The sequence below is a fragment of the Bombyx mori genome, chromosome 1 (assembly GCF_030269925.1).
Source record: "Bombyx mori chromosome 1, ASM3026992v2".
Lineage (NCBI taxonomy): Eukaryota > Metazoa > Arthropoda > Insecta > Lepidoptera > Bombycidae > Bombyx > Bombyx mori.
In genome coordinates this window covers 7,604,676-7,622,936 of record NC_085107.1, presented here as the reverse complement: position 1 = coordinate 7,622,936, position 18,261 = coordinate 7,604,676, and the positions used below count along the sequence as shown (strand labels likewise).

Sequence of the window (18,261 nt, the reverse complement as noted above, 5' to 3'; positions counted from 1 at the left end):
TGCCCTTCATTCACATTTTGGTGTCTATGCATTTCAGTATCCACTTAACACCGGGCAGGCCGTGAGCTCGTTTAAAGGTGTATTCAATAAAAAATTGCTTAGTACTACCTTAAGGCACTGAGAATCTCTTAGGTTCAGATTTTCCCAGAGCTCCTCTTTCATTTATGCCAGTAAATAAGTTCAGGAACATCAATTTGTTCCTCAACCGCACGAAACTTGATCTTGCAAACAATAAAACCGCTTGTAAAGCGATAAAAGTTTTTCATTTTTCATCGTCTCCAATACAACAGAGCGCCTAAAGGTTCACTTTAAATCTCTTATTGAGTTTGTTATAGTTTGCTCTTGTAATACAGAAATATATTTTTTTTTGTATGGAAAGTAATTGTTACACGGCAATTGGAAGAATGCGAATGGAGAAGCGGATTTTTTGGAAGAAGTTGGTCTACCTGGTTTCGTTGGATAGATCCAATAGAAAGGATTTAGTCGCGAATTTAGAAGATGCATTAGTGTGTCCCTGATCGGCTTAGACTACGCAAAATATTTGAACTACAGCAGCTGGATGGGCTTGAAAGCTATGCAGCGTATCAGCCTATGCAGGGAGAGGTTTACTCAAGTAAAAGTACTATATCCACCCTGGGCTCTAGATTTGGAATTCGACAATGGCAAAGAAGCATTGTAACTGTTCTATTATTAGCCTTAGCCAAAATGAGTCAGTCAGAAATTATTATTTTGAACGACTATCTCATAATTCATAAACGGTATCAACAATCCCCATGAACTCGATTTCAGGTGCAGTAAAACTTAAATTGACATCTACATTTCAACATGAATCAATCGATTTTAAATTGGTCTCCAGGTGGGCAGTAAGCTGGTCTTTCCGCACAGCTCTAAATATTGTTGTCCCATATCGTGCGATTATTCGCCGTGATAGCTCTTTGCTACTCGTAGATAAATCCATGAAAAAGACAGCTATTGCTTTCTCTTTCCTTCCAGTACAGTAGATAAAATTGTGTTTCCGTGCTGCATAAAACTTTCACTATAGCTCATATCAGTTTACAGTGTAGATGGATCTATTTTACACGGTAACTGTACAAAGCTATTCAATTTTGTACTTGTAGTGGCAAAATGTTACCATTTATAGAACAGGATGTGAGGTATATTTTTTTCGGTCGATTTATAAATAGATATCACGATGAATGAGTTTGTAACAGGAAAAAATGTAATAAACGCCCAGAATATTAGGTAAGAACGGTAAAAAAGTGAACTTTTGAGTTGTGAGTTCGTTTACGTAATATATTTTATAGGTTTGTGTAAAACAGAGTAGGGGAAGGATACAGCCGAAGGATCGGCCAGACGTCTGGACCATGACTCCAGCACGGACCGCCGAGATTGGGCCCTCCGCGCTATGACCACACTGGGGCTGGGACGTGCCACGCCCCGGGCACGAAGGTCAGCCCGCCACTGATAGTCAGCAGCGAGCGCCTCCGCCTCCAGGACCCAAGGCGGCGTCCCAGCCAGTATACACGCCGCCTCGAAAGAGATGGTGCGATAACAACGGATGACCTTAACCGCGATGGTGCGTTGCGGCCGTTGCAGCAGCTTCGCTACCCCCACGGCCAGGGACTGGCCCCACACGGGCGCCCCGTATAGGGCATGATCCCTGATAGGGATTGATCGCACCACCCCTGTATAGAGACGGCGCGTCACCTGGTCAGGCTCCCCGACATTGGGAAGGAGCCGGCTTAACGCGCCGGCCACCCCCAACAAACGAGGGACCAGATTCTGAAAGTGAGCACGGAAGGTCCGACGACTGTCCAGAATGAGGCCGAGGTACTTCAACTGCACCACGACCCCGATACGGACGCCTCCAACCACGATATGGGCATCGACAGGTGGCACTCTCCGAGGCCTGTGGAACCACATGGCCTCGGATTTACTGAGCGCCACGTCGAGGCCCAATCTCGTGATTTTGCCGACGACATGCGCCACCCCAGCCGTAGCAAGACGGGCAGACTCAGCAAAACTCCCCCCCCCCCCCCCCCGGGCCACGACCAACGCGTCGTCTGCGTAACAGATTACGCTCAGGCCCGGGAGGAGGGCACCCCTCAGCACCCAGTCATACCCGATATTCCACAAAAGAGGGCCGAGCACCGACCCCTGTGGAACACCGCGCACGACCGGGAACCGGTGCACGATCCCACCGTGTCCGGTACACGTGACCGATCTGTCCTCCAAGTAGGAATCCACCAGCCGACGAAGGTAGGGGGGCACTCCGTGTCGTTCCAGCGCCCCCCCCTATCACGGACCAGGGCAGGGTGTTGAACGCGTTGGCGATATCGAGTGACACCGCCAAAGCCACCCCACCCTCGGAGACGGCCTCATCCGAGAGGGCCCGCACGCGAAGGATCGCGTCTACCGTTGAGCGGCCCTCTCGGAAGCCATACTGCTCCGCCGTTGTAACCATACTGAGAGCTTAGAACTCATATCTCAAGGTGGCTGGCAGCATTAACGTTGTAAATATCTATGGGCTCCAGTAACCACTTAAGGCCAGGTAGACTGCAAGCTCGTCCACCTATCTAAGCAATAAATAAAAAAGGTTGCACACATTAACAATAGTCTATCTTATTACGAAGCTTTTAGTCGTTGCTCTACCTGTGATTCGTTCTCAGTCATTTAAAATAATAAATATATTACTAGTTATTTATTGAAGTGAAAACTTCTTTAGAATCGTTGTGATTTCAAACCGGATGCAACGGAAAAAACGACAGGTAAGAGACACAAATACAAAAATGTGTAGGATGAAGCCAGCAAAGAACGAGACAGAAATATACATACTATTTAATACAGCGCCATCTGTGAGATTTTTTTATACTAACGTGTGTATGAAAGCTCTTGTAGTGAATTTTAATTTAGGATTATACGTGAAATTAAAATATCAATTCACAGAGGGCACTACCTTACAATTATTTACTAATGACAAAATTTTACATATACTTAAGACGTTTAGGATAATTGTATTTTAATTTTGGAAAGTTTCACTTCTACCACGTGTGAATTGCACACATGTATTTTTTTTACTAGGTATTTATTACTATTATTACTATTATTAAAAATATTTGTTGCTGCTATACGTTTTAAAGTCGTAAGTCGTAAAATCGTTTTAAAAACGATGTTAAATGTGAACCCCTTCTTTATAATACTTAGAAGGTTATATCAATACAAAATGTAGCAATTTAAATGTGTAATCCGAAGGTCGGAAAATGTCGTGGTAAAATATCGATTTTGCAACAGTAACGCCAGCACTGTTCCGTTCTGTAATGCTTAAATACAAATTTTAATTAAATTCTGTAATTAGGACTCACTACTGGACGTCTGGACGTAGAGCTGTATATTTTCGAGGTCATTGACTTACGTTGCACGTAAGTCACGGTCTATTTAAGTGCTGATGTGGCATTGACACGAGTGTAAAGAAAAATTAAAGTTATTAAAAAAAAAAAAGAATTGATAGCGAATATTTTACATAAAAAATTTACTTTAACCAATTTTCAATTGTACATTGTTTTGTGAATAGTAGTAAAGTAATAAAGAAAAGCAGTATCGGTAGTGATTTTTTTTCTTAGGTTGGTGGACGTTGCCACAGCCCACCTGGTGTTAAGCGGTTACCGGAGCCCATAGACATCTACAACGGCTGCCCCACCCTTCAAATCGAAACACATTACTGCTTCACGGCAGAAATAGGCAGGTCGGTGGTACCTACCCGTGCGGACTCACAGGAGGTCCTAACACCAGTAAAATACGTTAAGTACAATGCGTTACATACAAGGGCCTACACGAACGTATACGGCATATGATAAAAGAAATCCATGACAAAAGAAATGTGGACGAGCTTATAGAATTCATATCATTTATACAGCTTATCGAGTTCGTTACGGGTTGCGGTAGCCACCGAAGCCCGTACAAAACACAAGATAAATGCTGCCATTCACCTCAAGCCACAACAGCGAAGCTACATTTGTATTGCGCAGTTCGAATGATTAAGCAGTACGCTGAAAATATAAATGGAATGTATTCGCAATTTAATTGGCATAAAAGAGGCCCAACTGTGTTGCTTGTGCATGAAAAAAATGCTGGAATATTTTAATAAACTACATTATTATATCTACAAGTTAGTGGGTGGGCTCGTCTGATGTAGTGGTTTGTAAATAAGAATTTAATTCCTAAAATTATAAATACCAATTATTATTAAAGAGTTTTTTGAACTTCGTCTCATATAAATGTATACTTTCCTATTTATTCCATTTAACGTCTTCAAGAATTAATGAATCAACGAAAATACTTGATATTATTTTTTATTCCATTTATTTAATTTTATGTTAATTAAATACATTATTATGAATGGATAAAATGTTTTAATGAATGTTTAATTCGCAGGGGCGCTGGTGGCGGTGGTATGTTTGGCGATGTTAATATATCGGCCATTTTGGATTCATTTAGTATTAGTTATGACAAAAGAGTAAGACCCAACTATGGAGGTAAGTACAAAAAAAGTTTTATTACTCAAATATTAAATACGTATTAGTTGACTTAATTTTTTTGAGTCAAATTAAAAACCAAGAAAGTTGTAAGTTAATTAAATAAATTGATTTGATTAAAGGTTGGTTAATTATCAACGCAATCAATTAATTACCTTGTTCATAATTAAATTGCAACAGCAATAATGTAATTAATGAATACGCAATAATATATAAACATTATAACCAATGCGTTTCAGAGATCTCTTTAAACAATTGTTATTCAACAAAACAAAAGTTGTTAATTACAATAAAAAGAAAACGAGAGGTATGTTCCTATTTGAAATTATAAAATAAGGGGGAAAATCTACTGGTTCTGTCCCCTTAATGGGAATGAATATGGGATCTAAATCAATATTGTGCCCAAACAAAAGCATTCGGATTCCACAATGAAAATAATATTGCAAATTATGTCCAGAACATCTTCACGCTCACCAAAATCTATTCAGGGAATTATTATTTTGTGCTGAAAAACGGAACCCCGTTGAATTTATTATGCGTTGCGTCCGATTCAGGACAGCGGCGTAAATGCTACAAATTTGCCTTCAAAATGTTTTATGAATAAAATATTTCGCAATCGTACTACGTTAAAATGAAAACGTTTTATTGCTTTCGAAACAAGTTTTCTCAAAAGGAATAAACACTCTATCCGTATTTCTGCATAGGTTGCCTTATTTTCCTTTTACACATCGCATTTAACATATTCCCGATTTAATTTTTCGGTTTTAACATTCATTTTACTTTCGCATGTATCTTACCAAAAGCAAATATAAAACGGAACTACAAAACGTTTACTGAGAAAAGACTTTTCTGAATTTTCTGATAAAGTCATGCCTACTATTTACGCCCTGTTTTCTTAGAGTAATTGATTATTGGTACAGAGAGCATACATAATATTATCAATAGTAAATAAATAAATAAATAAAACTGTACCGATTGAACAAAATATATCGCGCTCAATATGGCCAAATTCTAGTCATGTTTTTTTGTCTATTGTGTCGTTTTCAGGACCACCCGTGGAAGTGGGGGTTACCATGTACGTGCTCTCCATCAGCTCTCTGTCTGAAGTGAAAATGGTATCTTTTTTAAAAGCAATTTAAAAGACACAACGCATACATAGCAAAAGTCCCTTAGTTTATCACCAGCATTAACCGTTCATCGTAGCACCCGTGTCCACGGTTCGATTGATAAATAGGCGTGACACCGTTTAGAGACGCGTGTAGTGTGTGGTGCGGTGTCGGACATCGCGCTGTACACTCGGCCGTGACCGCTAATACAGCCCGCCACTCGAACGCATTCCGCGCCTCCCGCGTCCCCTACTCCGCTCGACGGCAATGGGGCACGTCACCGTCCTCTGGTTTGGTTTTCACGGCGCGAGGCGCGCGCGCGACTCACAATTGGGCTTGATTGCAGGTCCGCCAGTGGAGGTGGGCGTCACCATGTATGTGCTCTCTATCAGCTCCGTCTCCGAAGTGCTCATGGTACTCGCCAATGTCAGCTCACGCTTGTCTCGGTCGTGACGGCTGCGTACGCGCCGCTGCGACCGAGCAGCCCCAGACACGAGGCTGCGAGCATGTCCGCGTTTGGTGGAGCAGATGGCCCTTTGTCCACCCACTTGCTTTCTTATTATGTGTCTTGTACTTGATTATTTTTCTTCAAAATTGTAGTGTGACGTCATAATAAGAAAAGCAACCGTCAAACCTTCAAGTTATCCAGTTGTGTGTCCTTGCAGTACTCGTAACTCCAAAGTTGTGTTATTATTTTGTTGTTCAGCGAAGATACCTGTTTTTATTTTGTTTGGATTTTTTATTTTGTTTCTGTAAAGTCCAGATTCAGTTAATACGTTTATTTCACAAAAACTAAATAAACCTAACCTGCAGGCTATCGTAAAGTAATTTAAATTTCATACTGTGGATTTGCGACGACTGTATGACTTAATCGTGACCCATTCCGTAGTTTGTTGTGTATGTACGTATTTTGTGTTCCCATATTTATTATTGTTAACATAAAAGCAATTTAGTACTCTTCAATCACTCGGTTTATCGATTTTATCTGACCTTTTGTATATTTTTATTTTTCGTTCAATTTATGCTTTCTAATTCTTTGGAATTACATGTCGGCTAAAACGTCAGATTGTTCGTTGTAATATACATACAATGAGTTCGGTTATTGAGATTAAAAAGCTTGCTAAAATTGTTATTGGGCGAAGTATCCCTAAGTGGAAACCAAATCAAAGTTGTAAAGGTCACAATGAGACGTGATCCATGGCCCGAGGTGGAGAGGTCGCCTAATTATCCAACCGCAAACTAACGAGTATACCGCAAACCTGTTCCAAAGTGTTTTTTGGTGGCAACATGTACACGTGCCGGCTTATTAGCTTGAATTAAAACAGAATTGCCTTTATCGAGCCGTGGGTGACTGCCTGCGCCTCACCCACTCACCTCGTTGTCAAGCACCTACCTTCCTTCATACTTCATACCACACCTATGTGTCGTAGGCTTCCTGAGTGTCACCAATACACCACGTGCACTTTTGGGTTATTTTTTAATTATTTAAAGCTTGCCTCTCGATTTGTATTAATGGATGTCGTTAATGTGTAAAAAAAATTAACATTTTGAGGAATCAAAAGCTTTTTGTGATACTTGTATTAAATTATCGAGCTTTGAACAGTCGTTGTATTAGGTGTGCGTATTTAAAATAATAATATGGATTTACGTAATAAATACAACGCATGTAGATGTTAGATGTCAGTATGTCAGATAGTGTTTTACATCGAAATCTGCTATATACATAACATATACTAGAACTGGAATGATTTTGATCTTGAGTCGATCTCCCGCAGCTCAAAAAAGCAGCATTTTTTATTTGCGTCGTATTTAAATGATTCGACTAACACAAACCGCTAGAAGGTCCCACAGATATCAATTGAATGTCGGATAGCGAAATTCGAAGGAGTTGTGGAACGTTCCAAGCTTAGACAAGATCAAAATTATTTAAATCATTATATATTAAACTAACTCGATTTCGTAGTTAATTTACAGTTTTTCCTCAGGACTTCACGTTGGACTTTTACTTCAGACAGTTTTGGACCGATCCGCGATTGGCGTACAAAAAAAGGACAGGAGTTGAAACGTTGTCGGTTGGCTCCGAATTCATAAAGAACATATGGGTGCCCGACACATTCTTTGTGAACGAAAAACAGTCTTATTTCCATATAGCTACGACAAGTAACGAATTTATACGTATACATTACTCTGGCTCAATAACTAGAAGTATAAGGTATGAACTTGGCTTAGAAGCTCTTTATAACACGGATTAATTTCTTAAGCAGGCTTATAACTTTGCCGGTTGATTATAATGAAAGTAGCAAATTTTTTTTAATTTTCTTTCAGATTGACTATTACTGCGTCTTGTCCAATGAATCTGCAATACTTTCCAATGGATCGTCAATTATGCCATATAGAAATAGAAAGTTGTAAGTATCTCGATTACATTTGAGAAATAATAAAATGATAATACACTTTCTTTATTATTTTCGATATTAATCAAGAGAATAAAAAAAAAAATTGTGTGAAGATATCATAATAGATCTTAAGTTCAGGTAAACAATGAATATTTTATTGTTTTCAAAGGCACGCTTTCAGTGTATTCCTAATGTGAAATTCGTTGAGAAACAAAATATTATGTTTATGAATTTAATTCTAGCCACATACGTACTGTTACGGTCAGATGATAGAAAAATAAGAGAATTGTAATGTACCTATATTCTATGTTTTCGTGTTCACTCAAAGCCATAAACGATATTTCGATTTGTTTACCACAATGCAACATCACTAGGCTTACAAATACCGCGTTGTGACCACTTTTTTGTATCACAGATCTGCTACTCAGGGCTACCCTGTTAGCACAAGCGTAAAACTTTAAGCGTCGACACGTGCTGTGATTTTCCTCGTGGTTTCATAAATTGGGACGTCTCCTTCTCGCATACAGCACCCGCAGAAGGCAGACATAAAAATAGTAAGCCTAAATCTCACGGCCATCAAGCGAAAGAAATGATGATGTGACATCGGCGCTGAAAAACGCTGAGCGGGTCAAAGGAGGCGGGGCCGGTGGGTCCGTGCTAACACCGAAGACGATGCGGTTCGCGGCCTAGAGCGCGGCGCACAAACCCAACCCTCGCAACACCGCCGCTTTCGCTCCTCACTTGCAAATAGGAAATTTGGCACACGCATGTCTTTTACGTGACCTTTTAATCCCAATTTCTCTTTTGTGCTTGTAAATTAGATATAAAGTACTTTATTTTTTTTAACATAGACTTAGAACCATTTTTATTACGTAACTACGTTTTTGTATTGTGGCCTTATCATTACGTAGATTTGGATTTTTTTTTATCTGACTTTCTAGGTAGAATTCAGTAGACTTATATTTTTCTATCATCCATGAAGAGTCGAACCGATTGTAGCTTACGCGTTACATTTAAACTATCTGTTCGACTCAATGTGACTCGCCATATTGTGAGGCCGCGAGTTACACCGAGAAACGGGGTGCAGCCACGTGAGGGATACACGGTACTTCGCAGCGTAAGTGATAGCGTTTTGTGTGTTTGGCATGTCTCCGGAGTCGGGTACACGATGAGAGACATTCGGTACCATTGGAAGGACGGCCATTCCAGTGTCGGCATGAGCAACGAAGTTCAACTACCGCAGTTTCGGGTGCTCGGTCATCGCCAACGCGCTACCGTCATAACTTTGACGACAGGTAACTCATTGCATTAGCCGCTCCCTAAGCACTTTCCGTCTACCGCTCTACCACCGAACCCGTCTCCCACAGCCCGTGTGCAGAAAATTAAAATCGTAACACACGCACACAACGCTAAACACGACACGAAAACCGCACGACGAGTTGCGCGATTATAATCTCGCGAATTCCCGCTCTACCCCGACCGAACAGGGACTCGAGTTGTAAAACCCATTGTGATGGGCCCGGGGTTGTTTCATTTATAATGTCCGCTGCGCACAGTCGGCTACACCATGCGGGACATCCGATACAAATGGAACGAGGGGCCCAACTCTGTGGGTGTTTCCAGCGAGGTGTCGCTACCGCAGTTCAAAGTCCTGGGTCACCGCCAACGAGCTATGGAGATCTCCCTCACAACAGGTACTTGGGTCCGCGGGAATAATGTACTGTGTTATATTAACAGAAACACCACAACGTGGAAACACTGGACAAAAAAATAACCACGAATCTTATCACGTCCTGCTTTCGTATTGTTGCACTAAAACACAATGAGTGGTGTGGAATTGTTATATGATGCAATGTTGTCTTTGGACCTAATTGTTTTGTTTTATTATATCATAATGTTATTTATATTAAAAGGGTCACTAATAAATTATTACAGTCGTATTAACATACTAAAGATTTGGATATAAATTTTATATAAAACCTGTACTTTATAAATTCGATTGGGTAAATTTTGTAAATATTTGTTGAAAATAAATAGATCCTTAGCTATTTATTTATTGGATCGAATCAAATATTGTTTTGGTAGTATGAAATTAAATTCTGTTGTAATGTCGTTTCCGTATAACAGCGAAAACCTTTTTGTCAATGTTTTACTTTGTACTTCACATTGAATTTTTTTGCAGGAAATTATTCAAGATTAGCATGTGAAATACAATTTGTGCGCTCTATGGGCTACTATCTAATCCAAATTTACATTCCATCGGGACTCATCGTGATCATATCCTGGGTGTCGTTTTGGTTGAACCGTAACGCCACTCCGGCTCGAGTGGCTCTCGGCGTCACCACTGTGCTGACAATGACAACGCTTATGTCATCGACGAACGCTGCCCTACCAAAAATTTCATACGTAAAATCAATTGACGTCTACTTAGGAACGTGTTTCGTAATGGTCTTCGCGAGTCTTTTAGGTAATGGTTCCTTAGTAATATTTTTATTATTATTGCAAAGCGATGTTTTGATGATTTATTTAAAGCGAAATTATGAAATTGCACCGCGAACTTATAATCAAACGCAGCAGTCCTCTGATATAGCGAAGCTCTCCGATCTTTTCAGAATACGCAACTGTCGGATATATGGCTAAGAGAATACAAATGAGGAAACAGCGATTTGTGGCTATACAGAAAATTGCCTCGGAGAAGAAACTTCCAGAATGCCCTCCAGTCGGCGATCCACACACTTTATCGAAGATGAATACTTTAAGCAGATGTCCTCCTAGCAGACCATCTGTACGTTTTCGAACAATTTTGAAATTATTTTCTTAATAAATCATTACTAAGTAACGACTTAATAAACTAAATAGTACAATAGATGGCGCCGAGATTTCGAACCATTTCAAATAATCCGTTAGATTTTTTTTAAACTAGAACAAAAATAGCAATTTATAAGATTATAGAAGTGACAGCTGTGTAAACATTTTTTTTGACGTGAGAACGTCTTATAATTCGATGGAGCCGGCTGCACGCACGTAAAAGCATGACTCATGAGGCGTTCCATTTAAGGCTTAAAGTGCAAGCGAGAGCGCGCAACGAGCGACAAAGAGGCACAATCGGCCTCCGCGTTCGGCAGCGTTCGACATCTGTCTCTCTCCTACTTGAGTGAGCGATACAACCGCGTGGACAGCTGCTGCACTATACAATAATACATTTACATGTTTTCGTCAAGTATGAAGTTCAGTGAAAATTTAATGTGGTGTGAATTGTTTATAGCAACGATAATTGCGATAATTGAAAAATGAAATTAATATCAGTATTTTCTTATGACGTTGTCACGTTCAACTATCGTCAGTAAACGGACTTTACAGACAACCGATTTCTTAAATTATAAATAGAAGATTAGTTTTTTATGAATACAATACTATTTTTTATATCGTAAGAAAACAATTTCACAGGAAGTCCGTTTTAAAGTTCACGATCCGAAGGCGCATTCCAAAGGCGGTACTTTGGAGAACACCATTAACGGAGGAAGAGGGGGAGCAGACGAAGAAAATCCAGGTCCCCATCCAATACATCCAGGAAAGGTAAATATTTATGCATTTCTAAATAAAGCTATGCGATGAAAGCTGGCGATCCACAAAGCGAATTTTTTACGTATTTCATATTATATTAAAAAGGATATCGATTATTTAATTTGGATATGGGTTATTTACTATAGGATATGGATTATTTAGTTTTTAATTTTTGGAACGAAGTTCCTTATGGGACGATGCGGAGGGGTACCCTAACCGGGAAAAACGTCCGTAACATAAGATTTTTATTATTTATATATAGTCTTAGTATTATGGCTATACAGTGTCTAATGTATAGTCTACGTGATGACGGTTATTATTATTACTCATATAAACAGCTGTTTCTTTGTATATTATTATTATATATATTTTATAAATCATTGTGAATAAAATAAAGTTGATAGCTTTGTAAAGTAGTTTTTTTTTTGTCAATAAAAAAATCATAATAGAAAATGTATACCCGAATAATTATTTTCTTTATACCTCGAACAGAATTCGAAATTAATATTTTTATAATAAGGAACTTTGTTCCTATCCGGTGGCCTACGACACCACACATCTTTTTGGATTCCAAATTGAACACAAAACATCATTGAACTTATAAATATAATATTATATTAATATTATAAATATCTCGATTCTGAATTCATCGTCGTATTCTTTTAATTTCCAGACTACTTTTCCTCCAAGTTGCTCCAAAATTATTCTAATATTTTATATACCTTCATAAGCCGACTCTTACAAATAATTTCATTCTCTTCTCATTTCAGGATATTAGCAAACTACTGGGAATGACGCCATCAGACATCGACAAATATTCCCGTATAGTTTTCCCGGTTTGCTTCGTTTGTTTTAATCTTATGTATTGGATTATATACCTTCATGTTTCGGACGTCGTGGCTAACGATCTGGTTCTTCTGGAAGAAGATAAATAGAGGGCGTTATGTATTATCCACTAATTTTACAGGTATATCAATAAGTAAATTAAAACATTTAATTGTATCGTATTTAAAACAAAATCGTGAATATGAATTTATAATTTGGAACTGTTGTTTCGATTCTATCAATGATACTAAATATGTATAATATCCATTTTATAATTTTTATGAGTAAAAGATGTTTTAATTTATTAAATAAAAAGTAAAATTAGTGGATTAGGGTAAATATCTGATGCTCAAATTTCTCTGCTTGTGTAATTCATAGTTAGTGTAATTAAATTTTTAATAACCTTATAGTGATAAATTTAGTGATTCGTTTCTTTGCTAGAATTACTGCTATGACAAAAATAGGTATCATTTAAAAGCTGTAGTGGCAAGTCGTAATAAAGATATTTCTAACAGTATTAGTTTCCTTTTTTTATCTTTAAAAAACAATTAACTATGGACTTCGCTTTCCGAAAAATAAATGCATAACGATTTTTGACGGAACATCAAATTTTGTATTCGTTTTAAGCTGTTACATGTTTATCAAAACTCGAATGCATTTATTGTGCTTAAGACTTGTTTACTTCTTTAGAACGATCAGAAAAAATTTGCACTATAAGATTTTCGTCTCCATCATCATTGTAGAAAAAAAAAGTTGGATTCTCATTAGCTGCATGCTCGATCGAAATTTCCTTTATTCAAAACTCGAAATCCCAGCATGTACCTAATTTTGTCATACTAGAAATTTTGTAAGTCTTTGAGGTATTTAAATTAAGCTTTTAAATATTTCTTTTTTATCTTGACTAATTATAGACATCACTTTAGGACTAAGTGAAATAAGAAAAGCAAATTAGACGAATGTAAATAGTTTCGAGTTTTTAAGGAATGAAAAAAGCCAATGTGAGCTGATTTTAATGTAATGTTGTTCAGTTTGATAGAATATTCTATGCATTTATTTATTCATTAGTAATGTAGATTTTTTTTATCTGATTAAACGGAAGTATGGCTATTTCCTTTAGTAATACCTTTTAATAAATCGTCATTCCTGTTCCAATTATTAAAACTATCATTTCGCTTTCTTCTATTTTAGTCAGTAGAAAATTTCTATCCAACAAGTATGTTTTAAGCATCAATGATGAAGCTTACTGTTGAATTGTATCTTTATGCAATTTTATTAATCCTACAATAATCATTTTAAATTATTTCGCTTTTATGGTAAAATTATTCTACGGAGTTTCAGAATTTGATTCACTATTATTCACACTAATTATTTCACTTCCTCTCTCAAATGAATGTCGATGATATTCCAATAATTTAAACTCTTCAATTTTGTAAATTTCTCAGATAAGTTTATTAAATATAATCTTTATACATTAGGGATAAATAGATCTTAGCGAGCTAGATTACATTGTAGATACGAGCAAAATTGCTACAGAATAATATGAAGAATCTCGAAATACCAATAGATATATATGTAGATAATGTTAGACTTAAAATAGTTTAATCTATATCCACTAAGTATTAGGTACTTATAAGATTTCAGATAAAGTGTGACATACACAAAATATTAGTTTAAGATTTGAATCCAAAGTAGGTATTCGCCATCTTATAAGCGTATTAACTTACTCAAAATTAATTAACATGATGCAATATTCATATGATTTTGATTGTATAAATAAATGATAGCATAACCTGTAATATGTACTTGTAACTTTATGCGTTGGATTTGAAAATTTCATAATTTATCGAGACAACAATTTGCAAATTTGATTTTCAAAAAATTTGGAAAGTTTGGAAAGATCTGATTTCATTCTTTTACTTTGGCATTTTTATTTGATTTATTTTGTCTGAGATTTCGTGTGATTAGGATACTAAGATTTTAATTGAATAATAATCATTCAATCATCAATTTAATAAGAGAAAGTTATATAAAAACAAAACAATAAGTTGAATTTAATGAATAACTCAATAAAAATAAATACGGGTACCTAGAATTAACTAATAATAATTTAATGAAGTTTAGGAAAATTAAATATTTCGATTAAATAAACTTTAAAATAAAGTACACACAACAAAAACTGTAAATTTATAATCCTGTAAGGAAATTTGAATGTTTTAACGTTTTAATTAATATTGAATTGAATTAAATTTACGGAAATAGGTGGAACGATTTGTGAAGAATTATTATTTATAATATATTAAATAGTAGGTATTCTTATTTTTAGGATTATTTAAAGCTTTATTAGCTCGAGAAAAATAATTATATTTCTTTTAAATATCACTATTTTAATTTCACATTCTGTATGTAACCTTGTCTCCAAATGAATTCTGTGCATTTGAATGTTTTCAATTTATATTTTACTATCAATCTTATTGTGCATGTGTATGCGTTCCCTAACTTCCCTCTCATTACATTTTTGAAATGAATTCCTAAAGTTTGCGTCCTTATTTGGTCAAATTGATATCAAAAATAGTTTCTCTTTGCCCTAAATAACCAAAATTAATGTCTGTTTGGTTAATCGCCATTAAGCATAGCAATTAATATCCATATTATAAAATCAAATATTCTCAATTTGAAATTGAGCGAATAAACACTAATTGAAACACTTTAACCCCTAGCTATAGCGTTAAGGAATACAAAATGATAAAAAAAAAACAAAACGTTCATTTTTACACAAACAAAGGTACAAAGTTAAAAAAAAAACAAATAAGGCATATAACTTTTTTGCACTTCAAATTTTAATATTTAATGTATATTTAATAAAATGACTATTTCTAATTAAATATTTAATGTAAAAGTGACAAATTCTTATGTGACTACGTAGCATTTACCACGCATTTTTATAATTATTCAAAAATGTTTAGAAGTAGACTTTGAGTGCGTTGGGGTTTGCTAAGATCAAAGATCTTTAGTTTAAAATAGTGCATAGCAATATTATAGTTGGTGCACGTAAAAATACATTCAGACTAGTCTATGAAATGCGCGTAATAGTCACACATAATAATAATATAAGGAATAATACACTGCAGTATTTCACCAAAACGTGTCTTTTGGAATGAACAAAATAGTTTATGTAAGATAATGATATTAATTCCGCTCGCGGAATAACAAAACGCATTTAGAAGCCACAGAGTGCCTATGATGTACAGCTGAATAGCAAATCCATTTCCAAAATTGAATCTCTAACACTAAAGTAAAAGAAAACTTAAAATTAATATATCTTTACCAGTAACACATTAAGTAGTGTTAAAGATGCAACGCTTTCCTCCATTGATTTAATTAGATGAAGTAGCTTTTTGCTCGCTAGCATTTCCATTTAAGCTCAAGTAGTTACAGAGCCTATTTACATATTGAGCATTAGAATGAGTCTGTGGACTTGGGAAGCCCATCACTAGTCACATCACTCATGCAGGGTGTGTCTATGTGATCATGTTTCCCATTTTAACAGAAATTAACACCCTCACTTATCTGACAAGCAGGACTCCTGTCTTCAGCTACGACTTTCACATCGATTATAATCTACAATTTTTTATTAATAGCTTTAAGACTATTTAACCATACTATAATACTTTCTAGTATATAAAATAATTTAGAAACCTATTTAGCCCAATTGATCAATATTCCTTAATTTCTGAGAACTGTGTAATTCCCGCCTCGAATTTTATTGCACTCGGGGATATTTTAAAGATATATGTATATATTTATATACATATATATCCATCTTTATCTTATTTAAAATATGTATAATAAAAAATGTAGTATGTAATGAATATCGCAAATTTGATGTGTATGTATTTAGAAAATAATATTATTGTAATGTGAAGCTGAAGGTATATAGTAGTATCACTATTAAAAAAAATATATACTACATAAAAAAAAATTATTAAATATATGTATTTAAATAATATTAAGAAAAATACGGCGTATGCTGAAATATGTATCGTGAGGTGTTGCACTAATCTTCGTATAGATTATGAATTTCTTCACCACCATTTAAAACTTGAATTTAGTCTTGTGTTAAGAGTCTTAAGAATTATTATAGCAGCGTGTAGATTGTTTAGAAGTAGGAAAACGATGTAGGAGCGTATCTCCGAAACGAAATTCTAAAATATTTGTCTAGTTTTTAGATAATAGTGTAAATTTAGATATAAGGATGTCCTTAATCTAATAAATCAAATGTGTAACTTTTTATGTATCGTATCTGCATTCGTATGTGGTTTATCCGACTGAGTAAAATTTTGTATTTTCACGGGCCCTTTGAGAAATAGCTTTCACAGTAAACGTGCAGAAACTTACACGTGAATATTTCCAACAAATTGGTGGATTTCAAAATTTAAATTTTTTTAGTAATAACGTAATTTTGTTGGGATTCACTAGAAATTAATATTTGTATGCACGTTATATTGATGAACACATAATCAGTCATTATAGTCATAGAATAATCTATAAATAGATGAAGAATGTACACTACTATTCAGCACTGGTAATAAAAGAAACCGCGATGAGTAAGTCTGAGTTTCTGTTGCAGCATTCAAAATATCTTGTTACCACTCAAATTGATAATGATTACTTTGAATAAGGATTATTGTATTTAAATAAAACTGAGTATGATGATAGTTGCTGTCTATAAAATTGTTTTTACGATTAATGGACTAATCGAAATTTCACTGTCAATTTTATAATCGAGAATATTCGTCTATTTTTCGGAAAGAATGTATCACCTGTTTACTATATTTAATAAAATCACATGTTGTTATTCGTTTATTTATAAACACTATTATAATGAAATAAATTTATGTAAATTTATTATTTTAATACTCATGCTTAAAATCTTAATCTACTTTTTTTTCACAAAGCACTCAATCTATTTAATGTATGTAGATCAATAAAAATAAACTAATAAACGTCTCGTCAATTCCTTTTTGGTTTTTGTTCGTAAAGGTCAAACATTTAAAACAATTTTACTTAGATTGTTATATAGTGTCATAAATTATTTGATTTTTCATAAGTTGATATTGATGCATAATAGCAAAGATTGAGTTGCTAATCTAACCAGAATATTTCACCGGTTGTAGGACTTCTCGCGAATCTTGCAGGCACATCAGCTTAGTAGTTCTATGTTACTATTTCTAAAATGGAAAAAGCGCTATTTCTCGGTAGTTGGGACTCAGACCTTATATCTTAAGTTGGTATCTTATTGTGATGATATCACTAGCCTACTGTTTAATTTAATAAAAGGTGAACCGTGAGCGTCAAAGTTGAAGTTTCAGTAAGCTTCACGTGTTCTCGAGTGCCGTGCAAGGTCAAAAGCTTATTGTCAGTGTATAGGCGTAATCTACGATATCTTAATACTAAAAAACTATTGCGTGATTTTTCGGAATCGTTTATTGTAAAATATGTAGGCTTTATTAGTGTTTTAATTTAATTTTTATTGCTCAGATATGTGGACGAGCTCCAGACTCCTCTGATGTTAATGGCTACTAGAGTCCATAGAGAGCAACGTAAATTGAGGTATGAGTTGTAAGTCTCGGTTTCATAGTACAACAGAAGCCTCACCCTTCCAACCGAAAGGCATTTCTGTTACATTGCAGAAATAGCCAGTAAATTACATTTGTTTATTAAAACGATTTTTAGTGACAACGCTTCCAAGAATATACTAGGATTTTTATTGCCATATAGACAATCGACCATATTTTATAGCTCATTTTATAGTGAGGGTTACAAGTCGCTCATGGACAT

General features: G+C 35.6%; 1 protein-coding gene across 4 annotated transcripts in view; it reads left to right on the top strand.

Annotated features, from left to right (window-relative positions):
* rdl1 (GABA-gated chlorine channel alpha subunit) overlaps nt 1-17,440 on the top strand; it is a 33,205-nt gene extending 15,765 nt beyond the window's left edge. Inside the window, exons 2-10 of one of the 4 annotated variants that reach the window (XM_038012226.2) lie at nt 4,432-4,532; nt 5,985-6,052; nt 7,624-7,850; nt 7,964-8,046; nt 9,192-9,329; nt 10,217-10,501; nt 10,647-10,819; nt 11,482-11,610; nt 12,369-17,440. In XM_038012226.2, the coding sequence (XP_037868154.1) occupies nt 4,432-4,532; nt 5,985-6,052; nt 7,624-7,850; nt 7,964-8,046; nt 9,192-9,329; nt 10,217-10,501; nt 10,647-10,819; nt 11,482-11,610; nt 12,369-12,533 (1,369 nt within the window). In that variant the 3' untranslated portion in view covers nt 12,534-17,440. 4 annotated transcript variants of the gene reach the window in all.
* The last annotated feature ends 821 nt before the right edge of the window (nt 17,441-18,261 follow it).